The 21,024-nt window shown below is 32.0% G+C and overlaps 1 protein-coding gene across 1 annotated transcript in view; it reads left to right on the top strand.

Moving 5' to 3' along the window:
• LOC106478324 (origin recognition complex subunit 3-like) overlaps positions 1-14,128 on the top strand; it is a 30,619-nt gene extending 16,491 nt beyond the window's left edge. The window contains exons 9-20 of the mRNA XM_022381931.1: positions 231-653; positions 979-1,112; positions 1,471-1,519; positions 4,568-4,684; positions 6,565-6,644; positions 7,012-7,160; positions 8,263-8,348; positions 10,900-10,988; positions 11,251-11,389; positions 12,247-12,366; positions 13,456-13,601; positions 13,904-14,128. Of these exons, the coding sequence (XP_022237639.1) occupies positions 231-653; positions 979-1,112; positions 1,471-1,519; positions 4,568-4,684; positions 6,565-6,644; positions 7,012-7,160; positions 8,263-8,348; positions 10,900-10,988; positions 11,251-11,389; positions 12,247-12,366; positions 13,456-13,601; positions 13,904-14,009 (1,638 nt within the window). The 3' untranslated portion in view covers positions 14,010-14,128. The remainder of the gene's footprint in view (positions 1-230; positions 654-978; positions 1,113-1,470; positions 1,520-4,567; positions 4,685-6,564; positions 6,645-7,011; positions 7,161-8,262; positions 8,349-10,899; positions 10,989-11,250; positions 11,390-12,246; positions 12,367-13,455; positions 13,602-13,903) is intronic.
• The last annotated feature ends 6,896 nt before the right edge of the window (positions 14,129-21,024 follow it).

Genomic DNA, 21,024 nt, shown 5'->3' with positions numbered 1-21,024 from the left:
AAGTGTATTAAGTTTTTGTGTGGTGTCATGTACGGAATTCCAGGGGATGTAGAGACCAGTGTGTGTGTTTTTGCGGTGAATTTTGGTTTTAAACTGTGTGTCCGATCTAATCATTTTGAGGATAAGAAAGGATAACACATCAAATTTTGAATAACAGACTGAATCATAAGCCAAGTGGAATTTTATGCATTTCAAGAAATTACATTAAGAGGTAACTTACATGCCCACAGCTGGTGAATGATGTTGGGTTCCATGTCCACAACTGGCTGCAGATGGTGAATGATGTTGGGTTCCATGTCCACAACTGGCTGCAGATGGTGAATGATGTTGGGTTTCATGTCCACAACTGGTTGCATATGGTGAATGATGTTGGGTTCCATGTCCACAACTGGTTGCATATGGTGAATGATGTTGGGTTTCATGTCCACAACTGGTTGCATATGGTGAATGATGTTGGGTTCCATGTCCACAACTGGCTGCAGATGGTGAATGATGTTGGGTTTCATGTCCACAACTGGTTGCATATGGTGAATGATGTTGGGTTCCTTGTCCACAACTGGTTGCATATGGTGAATGATGTTGGGTTTCATGTCCACAACTGGTTGCATATGGTGAATGATGTTGGGTTCCATGTCCACAACTGGCTGCAGATGGTGAATGATATTGGGTATCAGGACATTCTTTAAGCACCTGAGCTGTTTACACCTTCTTAATTTTTGAATTTTTGCTGTTGTCCTGCTTGTTTTTCATTCTGTATGTGGACTTTATATTGATAAACAGAATATCCCGATGCTTTTTAGTAGCTACACAGATATATAACACTTAATGTAACTTTAAATTTTTATTTTTATTTGTGTAATTTAATTTTATTTTGTGGCTTAATTTTATAGCTTAAAAGTTTAGCTTGTACTCTTTGTTTATATATATATGTGTATGTGTAACTTTTACTTCGGTGATTTATGATTTATTCTTCTGTAGTTCTGTCTTTTTGAACATTTCTACACGTCTACTACAACAACGTTATGTTGTGACCTCTCACAGTTAAAAGGTCGTATTGAAAATTTAGGAATATCAGAATTTACAGCCATTAAAGAACTTCCTTCTTTTAGGCAGTAAGTAAAGATTTTTATCTTGTATTTTGTTTAGATTTCTTGTGTAAACAAAAATTTTATTTTCTGTAACTATATGCTAGAAAAAAGTAACTGTTTTTGTGGTTTATATTAAAAATCCTCCAATTTAAACAACATTATGTGAATATATATATATATATGTATGTATCTTTAAAGTTTTCTTTACTTTTGCTAGCATTAATAGAATGTATGTTTTGAGCACCCATTTCAAAGATTATCAATTATCATTATGTATATTCTTGTGTAACTTTAGATAATAAACAAGTTGTTTATAATTTTTATTAGATTATTTTAGTAGTAAAACAGTACCAAGATACAGATCAATTTTACCAATTTTTAGGTATTTGCAGAATTGCCAAAATGTCCCAGGAAATAATAAAATTTACAAGGTAAGCATTTTCTTAAGTAGGTTTCACCACTTCTACATCATTCCAAATGTAGTTTAGTAATTTTCATTGATAGTAATACTAGTAGTTTAAATAAAATTTTGTTTTCAATTGTAGATTCTGTTTTTTTTTTAAGAGTAGACAACAACTTTGTCATTGCTCTATTTAGGACCCATGGCTACTTAATGTTTATATACATTGTTGCAAATAAAATAGTCTTGAAACTATTAGGTCAGCTCAACAATCAGAATTCATGTTCTGTTGTTTCTTTACATTTTCACAATTGGTTTTCTTAGCTTAATAGCAAGAGATTCTAGTATTACTGTATTACCAACCACTGTTTAAAAGAATGTGAATTTATGCCTACCTCCAATTGCTTCTGCATCATCCTCCGTTCCTTGAAAGGTTTACAGCTTATATCTTGTCATTAAGCAAAGGAAACCAGCTTATAATCAGAAGATGAGTGCACTTCCACTACATATTCAATTGCAAAAAGGTAAAAAAAACAACAACAGAACATGAACTTTGAATAGGAGGTGGACTAAAAACTGTCAGCTGGATTTAAAATTTTATAAGTTAGTAATGTATAGTTTCTCATATTATAGAATACTTAGTGAGTAGTAGACAGAATAAAAAAAACAGGACTTACAACTTTAAGGCAGCCGGGACTGCAAAACTTGCAGACGTGAAGTGGTCCAATTCTTAATGTATTTATAAATGTAATTATGTATCAAATAATATACAATTAATTTAGGTTATTGATAAAATCACTTTTTAGATAAGCAGAAGCTCAAATGATTAAATCAATAACTAATCAAAATCCCTAGTTAAAAGATTCTTAGATCAAATGGCCAATCAGCTGTGTGAAAAAGAACAATCATCCAAAAGTGAAAGTATTTGAAATGGAATAAAACTTAATTGATCAATTCATTTGTATCTTAAAACCATAAATAAGCAAGTGAATTTCAACTTAAACACTCTTTGACACAAAAAATGATAATCTATAATATTAAATACACTTTTCTTCTCATAAATTATCCTGTGTATTTAAGACTCAATTGTACATTAATACAGTATAGGTGGTTACGAAAGTGGTTACTGCTGCTTTAAGGTATTCATATCTGGTATTGTGTGACTAATAAACATTATGTTGCTCTGGTATTGTGTGACTAATAAACATTACTAATGTTTATTAGTCACACAATACCGGAGTAACTGTTCCTCTGGTATTGTGTGACTAATAAACATTACGTTACTCTGGTATTGTGTGACGAATAAACATTATGTTGCTCCGGTATTGTGTGACTAATAAACATTACGTTACTCCGGTATTGTGTGACTAATAAACATTACATTACTCCGGTATTGTGTGAGTAATAAACATTACGTTACTCCGGTATTGTGTGAGTAATAAACATTACGTTACTCCGGTATTGTGTGACTAATAAGCATAACATTGCTACTTACGTACATTAATTTCTCTTGATTCAAACAGTTAGCTACTTTTTGTGAACACCATTTATAAATTCTGAAAAATACCTACAATTATCTGTACTTTATTGTTGACATTAAAGATGTGGGTTTTTGTGCAAGTAAGATAATTCACTTTTTTCCCTCTAACTTCTGAGAATGAGTCACTTTAGTAGATGTTTTTTTCTTCTTTTTTTTTGAGTGGAAAGGAAATTGGTAAATTAAGAGAATCATTCTTTTTGGTATAAAAACACAATAGATATAAGTTTCCTTATTAACTCTCTCTCTGTATATTTTGTTATTTATATTTCTTTTTAAACATGCCTGTAAGAAGTCATGAAAATTGTTTTTAAGTTAGTTGGTTAGCTTCAGCAAGCTTTAACCAGAAAGTTTAACTTAAGTAGTGGTGTCTCTTATTGCATCTGGGAAATGTTTATTTAGTAAAATACTAACTTACAATTTAAAAACAAATCCAATCTAACTCCATTATGAGATACTTGTTAAAGTTTTAAACATGAAAACACTTTTCTTTATTAAATATGATATGTGTTTTGCACCAATGTAGGAGTTGTTTAAAAAAAAACTGCTACATTTTCAGCCTATATATTAGATATTTCAAAAGTTTAAGTTTTAATGATATTTTGATCAGTAAAAGTATGAATCATAGTGTATAACATATTATGTGTTAATCCAATTCTTTGTACATTGTGATGATCACTATCTAAAGGTCACATACTCTTTGGAAAAGTTCACTGAACTTAAGCTTGATGAGAAACATGACACTAGATGTTCAGTAGTCACTTTCCTTTAAAGGAAGCTTTGCTTGTGGAAGTTAATGGCCACATATGACAAGATCCTTTCCTAAGAATACATTGATATAACTTGCTGTATTAGCATGCATTGCTAACTATACTTAACAAAATTCTTGCACATAATGCCATTAGATATGTGGGTCTCTCCTTAGAATACACGAAAACTAGTTTTTTTTTTTAGAATTGATAACTAATACAAAAATTTAAAATAATATGTGACTGATTACAAATTACTTGTATATTGAAAAGTGAGGGGTAATATGTTATTCTGAGGCAAAATGCAAGTAAAGTTACAGTACTGTTAACTGTACTGTTGCAACATCTGCACATACAGCTTTAAATTGCAGAGTGACTAGCAAACTATTGCAGTTGACATTTGATACATACTCAATGAAATCCAGTAGTGGAAAGCAGTCATCTATTTTTCACAGAATTGTTCAAAGATATTTTTGTCTTAAACTTAAAAATTCAAATATTTTATTTCACTAAGTATTCTTCTGTGCCCAGATTTTTGAAGTATGGATTTAATAATTATTTATCAAGCCTGATGGCAAAAAACATTGTAGGGGTTTTTTCTTATTTAAGACTTGACTAACTTGACTATGCTTTTCAGTGTTAAGACCTAACTTAATATTTCATTAAACATGTTCCAAGTATTTTTGCATTCTTGCTTTCTGAATAATGCTATGCTCTTCATTTGGAAATCTTTATTTAATTATATTTTTATGTTCAACCATTTTGTTCTTGCACTCTATTGTTACACTTATAGGACCTTGTGTTCAAACTATTAGAAGAGCTGCATACCTACCAGTACAAAATGTTTGGATTAGTAGGATGTCTTCATGTCCTTGTTAAAGATCTTCCTAGTCATCCATTAGGTAAACAGGTGAGAATTATGCTTTCTTGAGTGTTCAGGAGTAAAGCTTAGTTCTAGTATATTTCTGTTTTTATTCTAAAAGGGAAATAACTTATGTATAATAACTTTATTTAGCAAACTTACAAAGTTCACTAGTGTCAGACTTACAGTTAGGATTGCAAGAGGTTTCAAATGTAAGCTATTGGCAAGAGACATTGCTTATGCATTCAGTTTTTAAGGTTGAATCTCTGAGTTATTTAATTTTCATAATTTCACAGACTAAAGTAACAGGGATTTCAAACAAGTTTGTATCTCAGTTCTAATAATACTTCAAATTATGTTTAAACTCAATCCTTTAACTCTCAGATTTTCAATTTACATTTATTTAATTTCAATAAAGGCCCACGTACTAAGTAATTTTATGTATTTACCTGTTAAAATACTCAGTCTAAAGAAAAGATCCCCACAAAAATGAAATCTCTCATCTTCTATAAAAAGTAAATAGGGGAACCCAGCAGTAATTAGTGGAATTGCAGTTGATGCTATTTTTCATTTATTTTTCTGTGACTCATTTAGTAGGGATCTTGTAACTAACAACACATTTTTGACACACAAGCAACTTGATGCTTAAATAATTTAGCAAAGTGTTTTCAAAAAGCTGATGGGGTTCTGGCCCCCATCAGCTTAACTCTAGGGTTAATGTAGAAATCTTACAGTTATCCGAGTACAATAATGTCCCATATGTAAGAGATACATGTTAGATTTTCTGTGATATTAAACTTTATGTGGCTGAAACTAATGCTTTACCAAACTTAGGACTAAATTCTTTGTTAATAGATTTAAGTAAACATGACAATATGGTGACTCTGCTCATTTTTTTCAAGGGACTTTCTTAAGGATTTCTTATGATGTCTTGCCTAAAAGAGCCTACATTAATCACTGTATTCATACTTCTTGTGTGAACAAACCCTTGGTCTAACAAAGCAGTTTCAAAGGCTGACTGAACATACAGCAGCTTCAGGCAATTTTTCTATAAAATTAGTGTTAACTTGGATTTTGTTTTAAGAAATCCAGAAAAAGTTGCTATAGTTTAAGAAAAAGTTCCTGATAAATTTATGTTTAAAGTTATTTTGAGTACAGACTGTTAACATAAATTTGTATATTACACATGTAATAGTTCTCATGTAGCTTTGTGCAAAATTCAAACCAAACCAAAGGCCAGTTACCCTGTTAGAAAAATAAAATTTTCCAAGCTGAAGATGGCATCTACCCTGCCAAAATTTATTTTTGTATCCCCTTGTCCTATCATTCTCACCATCAAGTATGAAAAAAATGGTGCATCAACACTATAATTTCCCTTAACAGTCTTAAACACTTCAATTAGATCCCTTCTAACTCTTCTTTTTTCTAAGAGAAAACACCTTTAGAGATGTTAACCTGTCCTTGTATGTCAACCTTTCCATCTTGGGTATCATCCTAATAGCCCTCCTCTAAACCCTTTCCAAGAAATCAGTGTCCTTCCTAAGGTAACTAGGCCAAGTCTGACTACAGTACTTCAAATGTAGCCTAAACAATGACCTATACAATGGCATTATAACCTTGTTAGACTTTTATTCAATATTTCTGTAGATACAACCTAAAATCCAATTTATCCTGCCACCAGCAACAGCACATTACTTGGATAAATTACAAGCCTGATCAACCAGAATACAAATATCCTTTTCTTACATAACACTGTTTTATTTTTTTGATCAAGGTAATGATAAACATATTATAATTAGCAAGATCCTGTTGTTTTGAATACAATTTTATTACATATATATATTAATCTCTCAGTAATCATTTGTGTATGTACTAATTCATTTGTTTGTGCATTTCTTTATCAGTTACTTAAATTTAAATTTTTTTAGATGAGAGAGGTATATGTTCTTGCCTTAGAAAAAAACATCAGTGACACACAAGAATATAAGAAGGCCTCTAAAATTTTTGGGTAAGTTAAGCTAACTTTGCGAGTTCTTTGAGTGGTCTCATACACAGTAGGTCATGGGTGACCAAGCATTCTAATTACTATACTCTTCCAAAAGTCTGCAATCTATTCTCTCTTAAATTTACATAATTCATGATATTTTAACATCTTGCACACACTTCGTCTTTACTATTCAACCTATTTGTTGTGTTTCTGCATATTGTTTTATCTTTATTCTTAATTAAAATATTTGTTTTTATAAAGATATATTGTTTTGACAAAGTTCTTCATTAAAAGAAAAGTGAAATTGCTGTTTTCATCAAAATTACATCTACATTAGCTTTTGTTGACAGTTTACTGTTTGATGATAACTAATGATTTCAATTTATAGAATGCTATCTCGAAATGAACTAGAAGATCGCCTTCTGTCTTGCCAGTCATTTTTAGAGAACAATGAAATACAACATTGGAGTCAATTTCAAGATGTCAGGCAAAAACTTCAAGAGTTTATAAGCAATCTACATCATATAAAAGAAATGGGTAATTTTTATTTTTTTTTATTTTAGGGCTGCTTGCATACATTTTCACACATAATGTTTGTGAGAAGAACTTTGAGTATATCTGCAGGAATTTGAAGTAAGCAAGAATTTTTTTAAGATCATTTTGTGGGAAAATATAGTAAGAAAAAAGCTCACAAAAAACTGGATACACAGGCCTGTGTATTTAAACTTCATAAATGTTGTTTTGATTTTAATAATGGATTTTCCATAATTCAGCTACACAGGTTTCGAAAATAATATTCATTTTTTCTATAATGTAAGGATTTTTTACAAATTGGGAAGGAAAAAAAAAACTTACTTAGATTAAATTATTATTTTCTTTACAACAATGAACATTTGTTATTATTTTGTTTTTATGTTTGGGTTCTAGATTGATCCAAAAAAACTCTCACATAGTTATTGGCCAAGAGAAATCTATAGCCAGTGGTTGTCAACATTTTAATCATAATAAAATGTGACCCGATTTCAATGAAAATGATTCATTTATATAAAAGTACAAATGATAATTTGTGAAAAATCTGTACGTGATTGAGTAAAATGGATACCCTTTTCGGATTCAACATACAGGAATTACCTTAAAACATGTAAAAATTTCAAGACAATAAAACCATTGCAGGCCTGTGATATCAGTTGACACACAAAAATGTATTGATTTAATATTTAAACATTTATTCAAACCTACTTGTTCAAGAATATGCACAACTTTAAAATCATTGCAACTTAACATTCTAGTTCTTTAATGTGCAGTTTCACTTTTCTTAGACAAGTTATGAAAAATTACTGTGAATAGTTATACATTTCAAATTAATCTAAGCTGTTGAAAGTTAACAGTAGTTAAGGCTAATGTTTTTTTTTAATTAGCCAAAAACTATAGTACAAATTATTAAATTAATTGGTTATACTCTTAGTTTTTAAATTTAAAACATTTCCTATAGTTTCATGCATAATTATTTAAAGTTTTATTCTAAAATGTTTAATATATTACGTATTTTACACATACTGTTTTTCCATTAAAATATTAAATTTATCGCCACCACTTGAAATACTTTTTTCTCTAACTAAATGTATATATATATATGTAGCTGACACTGAGGAGACAAAAGTGAAGCAAAAACAGTCTGTGATTGTGGACTTTGGAAAAATGACAAGTAGATCACAGTTAAAAGAAGTAAGTTTAGATTTGATTTTAAAAAAATAGTTTATTTTTATGAAGTTAAAAAACTTACAAAATAAGACTAAATGAGCTAAAACACACTTCTTTCAAACTAAACATCACACTGTACAGTCCATCTTTCATTAAAGGGTACAATTTGTACAATTATGCTTGTCAGTGATATTTCTTGAATAACAAATTAGGCTTAACCCTTGTATGTCAGTTAATGGTATTATGTGTCTGTGATCAGTTATCCAGTTAGAAGATTTTTAACAAGTCACATCATCATTCACCTTTGTGATAATATTTAAAGATGGAAAATTAACTTCTATTCTCTTGAGGATTATTCACTTATTTCTCTCTACCAGATGTTAAAAAAATGTGTTTTCAAAACATTTCTATTCCATTCCATAGATTGCCCAATCTCAGTTTATTTTCTTCAGAAAAATACATTTACTAACATTCCCTTTTTTCTTTAAACATTTTGAAAATAGTATAGAATGTGTAAACAGATTATCTTGGCATTAAATCTGTTGTTGTGTCATTGTTCTTTCATTGGCAGGTTCATTTGAATTATCTGGTGAAAATAATTTAACATCAATACAAGCTTGAACACTTGTACACTGTCATAAATTTTTGTAGGACTACATTAAAAATGATGCTCAAACATGTCTGACAATATTAGGATTAATGTCAATGTTGTAGAAAGGAGTTGCAAAGTGTGGGTGCTTGGCTATACATGCATATTTTACAATGAGAACTTGAAAGTATAAAGAGCTTCTAAAGGCAGCTCAATCTAGGGGAGTCTGGGGACATGCCTCCCAAGAATATTAATATAATAATATCATTTACAGTTGCTATACAAGTCAAATATGTAAAAGTGTGGGTGTTATAGCACTCCTGATTCTGATGCATTTTAATGTAAAATCAGCTTACTTGTACAGAGTAACTCAACAAGCATGATAGCTAACACAGATCTAAATACTTCATGAAAACACATTGAATAATTCAACTATCAATCTTGAATTATATAATAGCTACCTATCTTAACTATGTTTTCCAAACCCCTTTTTATAAGCTGTCTTAGAATGTACTGGAAAACTTGAAATCCAGTCTTAGAAATTTCTAAGCCTATCTTAACATCATCCTATGACTTGTGACTCCCTCTAGTTAACAGTCAAATAATAGCATTGAAAATGTAGCTTAAAACACTGTAAATTTCTTACCATGACTGTCAATAAAAATTAAATATATAGGCATTGTCATTTTTATAGTCCATTTTCATTACATTTTTGTCTACATGAAAGAGTGTATTTGATGTACTAAACCTTTTCTATACAGAAAATATCTGAACATTAAATTTTTGTCTATGTGTTAGTAATTTTTTTTATTTTTTCAGAACAGAATAAAACTATTCTTTTTTTTTGTAGACACAGTTTGATCTATATGAAAAGTAACTTTACAAGCTCTTCTCACTTACAAAACGTTTTTCTTCATTTCATACTAAAATTCTCTCACCTCAATTTAGAATCAGTTGAAAATTATTTTATTGTCTTAGTAACCTTGCTTACCAGAGTTTACAGCAGTTGCTTTCATTATTTTTTTGTTTGTTTACATAGGCCTACTGAAGTTGGAGTAGAGATATAGTGAACCATGCAAAATATTAAGTTATCTATTTTATTGATTGGAAATGTAACTGTTACATTTTATAAACTGATTAATTGCTTAATTAGCTATTTTTTAAGATTGTTTTATATATAAGACTGATATATCTAATTTTTGTAACTCCAAAAATTCTGTTTTTACTTTTGATCTATAATGAGTTCCAAATATTTGAACTATAAAGTTTCAGAAATGCTGGTTTTAAAAAGTTCCTTCTAACTTTATGATGTTAACAAATCCTCAAACTCCATCTGAATACTTTATATTTACTTGGTTATAATTAGTAGCACTGGTATTATTTTTAACACAAAGATATATTTAAATCATACTTCTTTTTGTCACACTGGTTTAAAAATATTGTAAATAAAAATATTTTTCTGTTTTTCTTAATAATTCTCCCTCCCCCATTTTAGAAAATAAAATATTATTTGTGTAAAAGTATAAATATTGGGGCTGTACCAAGGGTAGTGTGAGTTGTGTGCTCACACAGAATGTTCTATAGGCCTACTGAAGTTGGAGTAGAGATATAGTGAAGCATACAAAATATTAAGTTATCTATTTTATTGATTGGAAATTTAATATCTTAAGAATATCTTAAATATCTTAAAAAGAATATGAAGGTAATTTTTTTTTTAATTTAATGATTCTATATTTATCGAAAACAAATCCTTCAAAAAATATGATAAATACAGGCTATGAGCACAGCAAATTTACCCCATAAGGGGTGAAAGTTTGCATCTTTGAAAGTAAGGATGATAGATTAGTTTTTTTGGAAGAGGGGGCACAAAATTTATATCTTGCACAGGGTGCCATCAACAATTGGTAAAGTGCTGATATATATGTAACACTACTTCCTTAGGTATTTCTGTATGTAATTGTCATGCTGTATTATTCCTTTTTTTAGAAACTAAAGGATCTTGCTCGGAATAGAAAGAGCACAGAGTTTGAAAATTGTCGTCAAAACATTGTGGACTTCTTCAACTCTTTGTTCAGGTGAAATAAAACAAAGGCATTAGATGTTAAGTTAAAAAATGTTTTTTTGAAATGACAAACGAAATTTATAAATCTTGATATATATATTGTAAATTATATTGTGTTGTGATTGAAAATTAAGATATGAGCAAGCTTAAGATAACTTTCAAATGTTTGAAGAAACATGTTTATTACTTCATAATAGTGGAACTTGCATGTTTATAATTGTTTGGGAAGGTCAAATAAGCAGAATTCTGTTGTTGTTGTTTTTTTTACAATACAGAGAACTTGTGCCACCATCATGTTTTCCACTTCATGAAATCCTGTATTTTAATTATGCAGGAAGTGTAAAACAGCACATTATGGCAGCACCAAGATCAGCTATATGCAAGGCCTTAGTGGACCCTGCTTCTTATCTCCAGGTACAAGTATTCTAGATTAACTAAAATGTCTGATTTTTGCTGCTACTTTTATACTGGTACTATATTAGATCATTAAGAGACTAAGTTTTGATTTATAATTAACAAATATCAGTATTAATTTGACAGCAGTGTTAACTAGACTTAAATTTGCTGTGCTCATAGCCTGTATTTATCATATTTTTTGAAGGATTTGTTTTCGATAAATATAGAATCATTAAATTAAAAAAAATTTTACCTTCATATTTTTTTTAAGATATTTATTGCAGTGACTATGCCAGATAATGGGAAGAAATTTCATGAAAGTGTATCCTTTCTTTCTTCCTTTTTTTGATTATTAGAAATGTGCCTAATTTTCCTTTTTATTATTTAGTGTTTTGCTTTACAGTTTTGTCAGGAGCAATTTATAACCTACAAGTTCACTATTAAAGAACAGTGAACTTTTAAGTTAGAACCCACATACTCCTGATGAAGATGTAAAGCGTAATATTGAACAACCTACATGTGAACTAATCTCTAATAGTGACCTTGTAGTTTATAAACCATTCCTGATGTTGATAAAAAGTGAAATATTATGCAATAAAATAAAGTCTCCAGGTAAAGATCATTATTTGATGTTAATAATATGCTTATCAGATGAGTGACACACCAAATATACAATCATTTATTGTAGTATAAAAGTATAACTTTAGCTATTAGTAGAAATGATCTGTAAAACGTTCAAAATTAAGAACAAAGTAATTCACTTTAATAACAACAAATCAGTTTGTGTAAGTTTTTACAATAAAAATTTGTGATAATTGGGTAGGATGTATGAAGCTGTAAGATCTCTTCATTTTCTTTATGACTTTTCCCTACAGTGTACATGCTGTTCTATTGATGATTATTCACAAATCTGTAGCTCCATGGTGGATACTTGTGTAGCCTACAAATTACATCTAGAGCATGGACGTCTCATCAACTTATATGATTGGCTACAGGTAAAACATTTTTAAAACAAATAAACCAATTCTGTCAACTGTACTGGACATTGATGGGAAAAAAAGCAAGCATTTAACTTTGTGTTGAGTGAGTTTCAATATGTTATTTACAATTTTTGAGACTCCCATAAGTTGTTGGTTGCTCTGTTTTTTTCATCAGTTGAGGTTACAAGCTATGAAATCAGTTGTTTTATGGCTAAGACTGTAGAGAATTATTGCCTAATAACGGAGAAAAGTAAAAAAGATGTAACAATTTGAATTAAATGTGACCTATTCATAAAAACTTTTATTGTATCCTTAAGGTTAAACAAGGAAAGCTACTTGTCAAGGTTTGTCTGTTGTTAAACACAAAACTAAACAACAGGCTGTCTGTGCTATGCCCACCACGGGTACCAAAAACCTTATTATTAGCATTGTAAGCCCTCAGACTTACTGCTAAACCACTAGGGGGCTTTGTCAAGGTTTACAACACTTACACATCAAAGCCAAGTTTAATTTATAAATAAGATTGGAACTAAGCACAACGTGCAGTCTGTATTTTATTATTTTTGCAGAAAAAAGCAATAAAGATGAAACAACGTAAATGTTTTTGTAATTCAAATGAAAGTAGGAAAATATTTAGTTTTCTTTATTTTTATAAATAAGTACTGCATTTATTAAGAAAATATTGGAAAAAGTTGAACTGCCTGCACATTTATTGAGGGAAGAAATTGTGAGGTAGAAAAGTAAAAACTATTTTAGTATTAATATATGTAATATTGAAAGCTTATTGTGTATTTTTGAGTAAGATCCTCTTATAGAAAACTGCATTAAACTGGTAAATGTGTACTTTAAAGGCATAAATGATGTGGATCACCAATAAAACAATTGGCAATGTAGAATTTCAAAAATCCCACTGGTGGGATGGCAATAAGTCTAAGGATTTACAAAGCTGAAATCAGGGGTTCAGTTCCTCTTAGTGAACACGGCAGATAACACGATGTGGCTTTGCTATAAGAAAAACACAAAGTGTGTAGTATACTTTTGTTTGCCTGTGTGTTCTTAAGATTTTGTTATTGAAGTCCTTACCATGATATTTTTTACTTCTAGTCATTCAAGATGGTAAAAATGGAAGCTGATTCTGGAAAACTGACACAAGTAGATAGGGAAAAGAGAAAAAACAAGAGAAAAGATGAGCCTAATCAGGATTTGATACTTCAGTATCCTTTAGAGTATTTTCTTACATGTTTAGATGTGTAAGAGATTAATATTCTAACTAGGGTTTTTGAAAGCCAGTATTCCCACCCAGTTACATTTTTATGTAGTAAGGTGATATTAAATTTTAATCTTATAATTATTAAAGATATCTAGTATTTAATTTTTTGTAACTTATTTTTAGAGTCAGTGCTATGAAATATCTTCATGTTTTTAGCTATTGATTTTCTGTTTTGTTTACTGATCTTGTTCACTTAAAAAAGTTGCAAATGTGTCATTAGAATGAAGTTTACTAGTTGAAGCTTTATTTGAAGATTTTGTTTGATCTTAACGGTTACCCTAGAGCTCAGTTTGTGCAGGCAGTTTCAGAGCTTCAGTTTTTAGGTTTCATCAAACCAACGAAGAGAAAGACCGATCATGTAGCTCGACTAACCTGGGGAACTTCTTAATTTCTGATTGTATGTAAAAATGTCCAAAGTTTAGAATGTTTTTAACAATATGTGTTGTAATGGCCAGTTTCATCCAAAACTTTGTACCACATGGACATTTTAATAAAAAAGTATGTTTATTAATTATTGACTTCCAATCTTTTATATGTTTATATTGTAAGTAGTATATAATTTGTCTTGCGTGAAACATTTAATTGTGGTGGTAATGTATTCTCAACTATGCATTTACATTTGCTTTTATTTGGAATAACAGTCTCAATGCTCTCCTCTTCAGTAACGTGAGGATTTGTCAACTTTAAATAGAAGAAAAACTGTCTTTAGCTTATTAAACTGTAAAATAAATTATTTTTTTCTCTTCTTTTGCCAGTCCAAGAAATAAACTTTACTACTCTTTATTAATTACAGTATCTTACAGTATGTTTTTTCCATTCAATTATTTTATTGCAAAAAGCCTCTTAGTACTACACGGTACATGCAGATGCAGTCAGTGTTTTATATGAATAACATGTTTTATTATTAAAATAGCATAATATATAGTAAAAACCAGATATTTATTAAAGGTTTATGGGATATTTTTAGTATTTTATTCATTCATAGGACTGTTTGTCAAGATATAATTGGTCACAAGTTACAAAGCGATTATGAGAAATGTATGTTCTAGGCATTACATCTACAAACACCAATCATCCAAACTGTCCAGTAGTTGAGCAGCTGTCAACCAATGTTTTTTGGATATCATGTGTGAAGCTGCTCAGTAGTTCAGAAGGTAAGAATCCTAACTTACTGATGATAGAGAGCTAGTCACAAACTGTAGTCCATACATTTTGTCAGCAAGACAGTACTGCATGATAGCTCAGAAAACAAAGGTCTTTCAGTTTCTTGATCGAATTACTGTCTTAGCTGTAAATAATCAAGTATAATTTACACAATGTAGTGCATACTTTGTATCACAAACATCACTTGATAGCTTGGAAAGCAAAGATTGCCACTTCCTTTCAGTCAGTGATTTTACACTTAGTGACCACCGTAACAGGTGATATGGCAATTAATCCTAGCCATAGACGTCATAAGAGCATCTCAACTAACAATTAGAGCTATCCAATACCTCTTCATCTGACTCCTGCTCCTTCCTTCTCATCAGCTGAGCTAAAATGGTATGAATAAGCACTTTCATCATCTTCAAACTCATCAGTCTCAACTTCTGATTCCTGTTCAAACTAGTGCATGATAGTGGTGTCTGTAACATATAGTTACAGTTTGTTGACACACTCTTAGCATGCCACACTACTGCTGTATCTCATATATTTGAGTATTAGGTATGGATCTAGCCAACCAGATCTGAGTGGCTTCTGTGCCATTGGCATGTATCAAAGTTGAACCCAGTCTCCATACTGGAATAATTGCTCTCTGACTGTATTGTATGGTGACCTTTTGTAAATGCTAATGCACACTGCAGCCACTCCACATATTATTTTTCACATTGCAGGACACTTTCATTTGGGGATAGACTGTACATCATACCTATAGGGAGCAATATTTTTCTATCAAACATGAGCATGTATGGTGAACATCTTATCAAACTCTGTTTTGTTGCATGGTTTTGTTGCCTCTAGCTGCAGCACAGGTTGGGAACCATGTCTTGGTGGTCAATAGCTATGGTATAACATGCCTTAATAAATCTGTAACTGCTTGTACAAGTGTCACAAGGTTCACCTTAGTACATGGCAAGGAGTGTCTATGCTAATTTGGGGTTTTCCAGTTGCTCTTCCCTAATCTTTTAGGGTGTGAATTGTGGCATCCATTCACTAGTGGAATCCACTACCATTAGGCTCGCAGTTGCAGAAATGGCTTTCATTTTCTGTCAGAGTCTCAGATCGCAACATTCAAGGAATGAATAAACTGTCACTGCGTGAAAAGACTGTATCCATTTTCGTATTGCATCCCCAAACGATAATCTATGAGCATTTCATACTTTCAACTTTGTCCATGAGCCACCTTAGTGATGCATAGTCTGCTCAAAGGATGAACCTTCTGCTGTGCAGGTAATGTTGGAAGCACTTCATGAAGACGACAGTTGCAAATAGCTATTTCTTAATATGGTATCTGCATTTTGGAGCCACAAGCATATGATTCACATATAATACTATATGTTCTACATTCTGTAACTGTGTACCCTATTCCACAGTTACTTGTAAAGCATTTGTTATAATGCAAATACTCCGAATTTCAAGAAACGGAGTTTCAATTGACATATAAATTATTACATAGAGAAATGAGAATTATGTGATCCTAGATAGTTAATAGAAACCTACAGAAGTACAGCAGACCAAATAAATACGTGGACACTAGCTAGTGAACCACATTACCAAATAAGAGTGTGAAAACTCGAAACATTATATGAGTTAGCTGGATATACATTCCAGGCTTTGACTTGAAGTATGGAAACTAACAGTTATGATCACCAGCGCCGAACAGGCATGATTTAGTGAGAGAAAGCAACAAATGTTTATATAATTAGAGGAAGTAACTTCATAAAAAAAACAATTAACGGAACTTTGAAAAGTATTAATAAGTGGAAGGTACCTGTAGAAAGACTGAAGTTACACGATTTGTCTCTATACACCCTGGGTTCATAATCTCGGGTGTTTACGCCAAGGTCAAGAAATAGTTCCGTATTAACTAGTTAACAAGTAGTTATGGTTTGGTGGAATATTTCACTTGTACGAATTAAGTTGAAGGAACGTCTTGTAAAATCGTAAATACACGGAAATTTGTGTATAAAACATCGTGTTTCCAACCCTGGAGCCATCTTGCTCCAGCTGACACGCCCATTAGATCCATTGTCATGGCTATATTTCAAACCTTAATTTACATCCGTTGCACACACTCTTTGTAAGTAATGCTATCTCTGATTTAGTATGACAGTGTTGCACTTGGTAATGTATAATGTCCGAAAAGAGAAAAGTGAAACATATTGATTTTAATGAAGATGTATTAAGACTATTGAAAGATGTCCTTGAATTGCCAAGAGATATATTGGAAAATTTATTAGCACGGTTGTATAATAAAAACTTTTACTGAAGGAATTTCTCGTATTACTTTAATAGATAACTTGTTCAATGTTGTATCCATGTTAATGAATAGCAGGAGATTTGAATATACCAGTGTCCTAAACGAACCTAGTTTGAAAGTCTTAATTTTGGATTATTTCAAGATAACTTTGGAATCTTTGATATAAAAGAATTGATCAATAGTTTGTAATAATAATTATTTAGTGTTTGTGTTATAACTGCCTTGAGTGAGTTCTTTATTCCACACGTAAATTCTTGAGTGCTTAACCTGGATATAAAATATATTCATTTGTAACTACACCTATGGGCCACTTGTTACACTGGTCTTGGTATCTAACATGAACTGATAGGGACATGAATGCTTACTCACATTCCTCGGTCACCTAAAATGTATAAGTAAAGAAAAAACTTTTCAAAAAAAGGAAGTAAATGTAGGGATGTCTAAAAACAATGCAAACAAGATACTAGAAATACCATTTTCATCAATCCTACAATGTAGTAGAGTGTTAATAGACAAAAATAGGATATATTAAACCCAATTGTGATTGAATAGTTACATATATTGCTATATATTAATTATTACCAATGCTATTATGTAGGGATGACATCCCTACTATTTTGTTTGCATTATTTTTGAAGGATTGATATTAACCATCCCAACATTTACTTCCTTTTTTGAAAAGTTTTTTTTCTTTTCTTGGTTACTTTGTTTTTTTAATACAGAGTTTCAATAGACAAAGGAAAGTTGTATATACAACCATGTTCTAAATACAATGAATTTCTTATGTAATTGGCCGAGTGGTTAGGGCACTGGACTCGCAATCTGTGGGTCGCGGGTTCGAATCCCCGTCCCACCAAACATGCTCGCCCTTTCAGCCGTGGGGTCGTTATAAAGTGATAGTCAATCCCACTATTTGTTGATAAAAGAGTATCCCAAGAGTTGGTGGTGTTGACTAGCTGCTTTCCTTCTAGTCTTTCACTGCTAAATTACGAACGGCTAGTGCAGATAGCTTTGCACGAAATTCAAAACAAATCAAACCAACTTTAATATTTATTCTTTATCTATTGGCTGCTAATTCCTGTTTCAACCTGTACTTAAGCTTTTTAAAGGAACACCAAATTTCTGTAAGTGTAAATGATAACATCGTTTATACTAGAATTGCGTTTTTTTTAATTACTACTAGTTAATAATACTTATAAAAGTGAATACTCCATTTGAAACTATGTCACTTCAAAAATTTGGTTGACATCATTGTTTTGGTTTTTGAGTTGTCATGTAATAAAAAAGAAGACGGAATTCGAACTATTGCTATGATATTTACAGACATTTCCAGAACTTGTGATTCAGTCATTACATGGATATTGTTATAAAGGGAAACACTGTAGTATTTTGAAGTTCTGGTGACCTACATAGGCAATGCTACCACCTGCCTGATATTGACTTTAGTAAGAGCAGACAGTGGTGTGTGATCTTGGATAAATTGACCCTAAAACATCTGTATTATGACACAAAATCCAGAAAACTGTACTTCATGTCATGAGTAGAGGCCAGTCTTGAACTGGTGCAATCTCCACAGGGCCTTTAGAGATGTGCGCTTTCTCCACAATGTAACTAAGGAATTTTACTTCCACACACATGAACACACATACCTTCCAAGTTTAAACTTCAAACTGGCTGCAGTACCATTGACAGGATCAGAACAGCAGACTTTCACGTATGACCAAATCCCAAGCTGCCATACACATAGGTAAGGCATTGGTACCATTGTAGACCTTTGGGCACAAGTTCCAGGAAACTCTTGATTGTGGCAGGAGCATTACACAGGCTAAATGGCATAACCCAGAATTCATATAGACCATCTTTAGAGATCTCGTCATTCAGATCTTTCCAGATACCAGGTCTAAAGTGTTGAACCACTGGGTGCTCTTCAATATGTCCAGGCATTAGTTTGTCTGTTGTAATGGAAAGGCATCATATGCATTGCCACATCCACCCATTGAAAATCAACACAAAACCTGCACATGCTGTACTTCTTTTTGACAACCACTCCCAAAGATGATTATGTTCCTTTCAATATCTACAGTATCTCAGCATTGGCTGTATACCTAGTGCTCAATGGAAGTCTATGTGACAGTTATTTTAATAAGACAGGCATCCTTCTTAACTATGTGGTGGTGAGTGATTTCTGTTTGACCCAATCAGCCATCTTATCCCACAAATACAACAGTGTTTTTAACCAACAAGTCACTGAGTTGAATCTAGATTGCTTGCACAATCCTCAACCAGCAACATCAGATGTGTCAGGAGGCACAAACATAGAGTGATGGACACAACCATAGCAATGCCTCTAACCTCAGTCACTTCCACTTGTGATTCAAATGACCAATCTAGCGGAAATCTGGATAGCCCACTTACCATGATTTAAGACCATCATCTAGAGTGCATCCCTACTCAGAAGGATCCCTGTTTATCTCATATGTTAGTGCTACAGTTACAATACATTGTGCCAATACACTCAATGTTGTCTGCAGTAAACCATGGAATACGACCTGAGGTATGGTGACTCCCTCTTCCATGTATACTCGTACTGTCTACTGTTTTGGGGTCCATTCTGGCTGGCACTGGATGTTTTTTCCCCACAGAAACTTAGTTTACCTATTACACAGGCAGAACTATATCAACAACCACTACCTTTTCCACTGGCTCATGTGACCTAGATGTAGTCAGAGACGTACCTTTTCCATCACTCCGAGTCAGCTGTCAGTTGCTATGGTGAAGTGTTAACTGGCTGGTGTGGTGGATTCACCAGGAGCGCCTGATAATCTTCAATGTTTACAAGTGTCCTAACCACTCTTGTGTTAGTTAGAAACGAACCTATTATTTTGCCCTATTATCTTCTTAGGCAAAAGCACTGGCTATATTCCTAGTGTTTATGAAAGGCACTCACTCAATAACAGTTGTTGTTGCAACAAATAGTTTATATAAATATGGTTTGACCATTACTATGTTTGTTACATTCTTGGACTAATGAGATCTGTATTGAGTGAAACACATAGTCTGTAATGGATATGGTGGACATAGTGTAATCGAAATATTATTGTACACCCTTCTTCTTGGAAAACCCTAAAGGATGTGTATTCAAAAATATAATAGGTTTGATACTAATATCTTATGACAAGTATAATAAAAGTTATCATGCTTCACCCAGCTCAGAAAAAGCATTCATAACAACTTTTTTTGTAACAAATGGCTTGTATAAATAGTATTCTGACAAATACTGTGTTTGTTGTGTCCTAGTTGACCTGATGAGCTCTGTATTCAGTGAGAGGCTTCATAAACAATGGCTATGGTGAAATAGTATGGCCAAATTACTATTTTAAACTGTTCCTCTTGGAAAACCCTAAGGGGCTAAATGAAGCAAGTAGTGTTAAAAATATAAAAGGCCTAAAACTAATGTCTTATGATAAGTCTGAATAATTATAATCATGCTTCTCCAGCTTATGAAGGCCATTCACATTATAACTATTGCTTGATTAAATTGTTTAAGTCCTTTGCTCTTGCCGTAAAAGACAGATATGAAATCTGCTTAACCTCTCCACAGATACTTATGATTTTGACATAAGCCTTCAACTCTTGGACTCATGGCCTGCCCATTGGAGCTGGGAATATAATGTAATGGGCTGGTGCAGGATATTATACATTCAGATGAGTGATAAATCCTGCTGGATATCTGGAACAGTGGGGCACATGTGTTACCTCACCAATTTACCTGGCATGACTCCAGGTTTCTTCATGACCCATGGTTACCTTAACATTAAGCTTCCCTGCTCAGAGAGTCTCAGAGCTGTCCCACATATCACCACCTTTACCTTACTGTACTTCCTGTCTCCTTGCTAGCAAAACAGCTGTTGTTGGTGAACATCATTCACCAATAACATCCCTA

This window comes from Limulus polyphemus, unplaced genomic scaffold, assembly GCF_000517525.1.
Source record: "Limulus polyphemus unplaced genomic scaffold, Limulus_polyphemus-2.1.2 Scaffold200, whole genome shotgun sequence".
Classification (NCBI taxonomy): Eukaryota; Metazoa; Arthropoda; class Merostomata; order Xiphosura; family Limulidae; genus Limulus; species Limulus polyphemus.
Note: the sequence above shows the minus strand (reverse complement) of the source record. Positions and strands in the feature narration are given on the sequence as shown.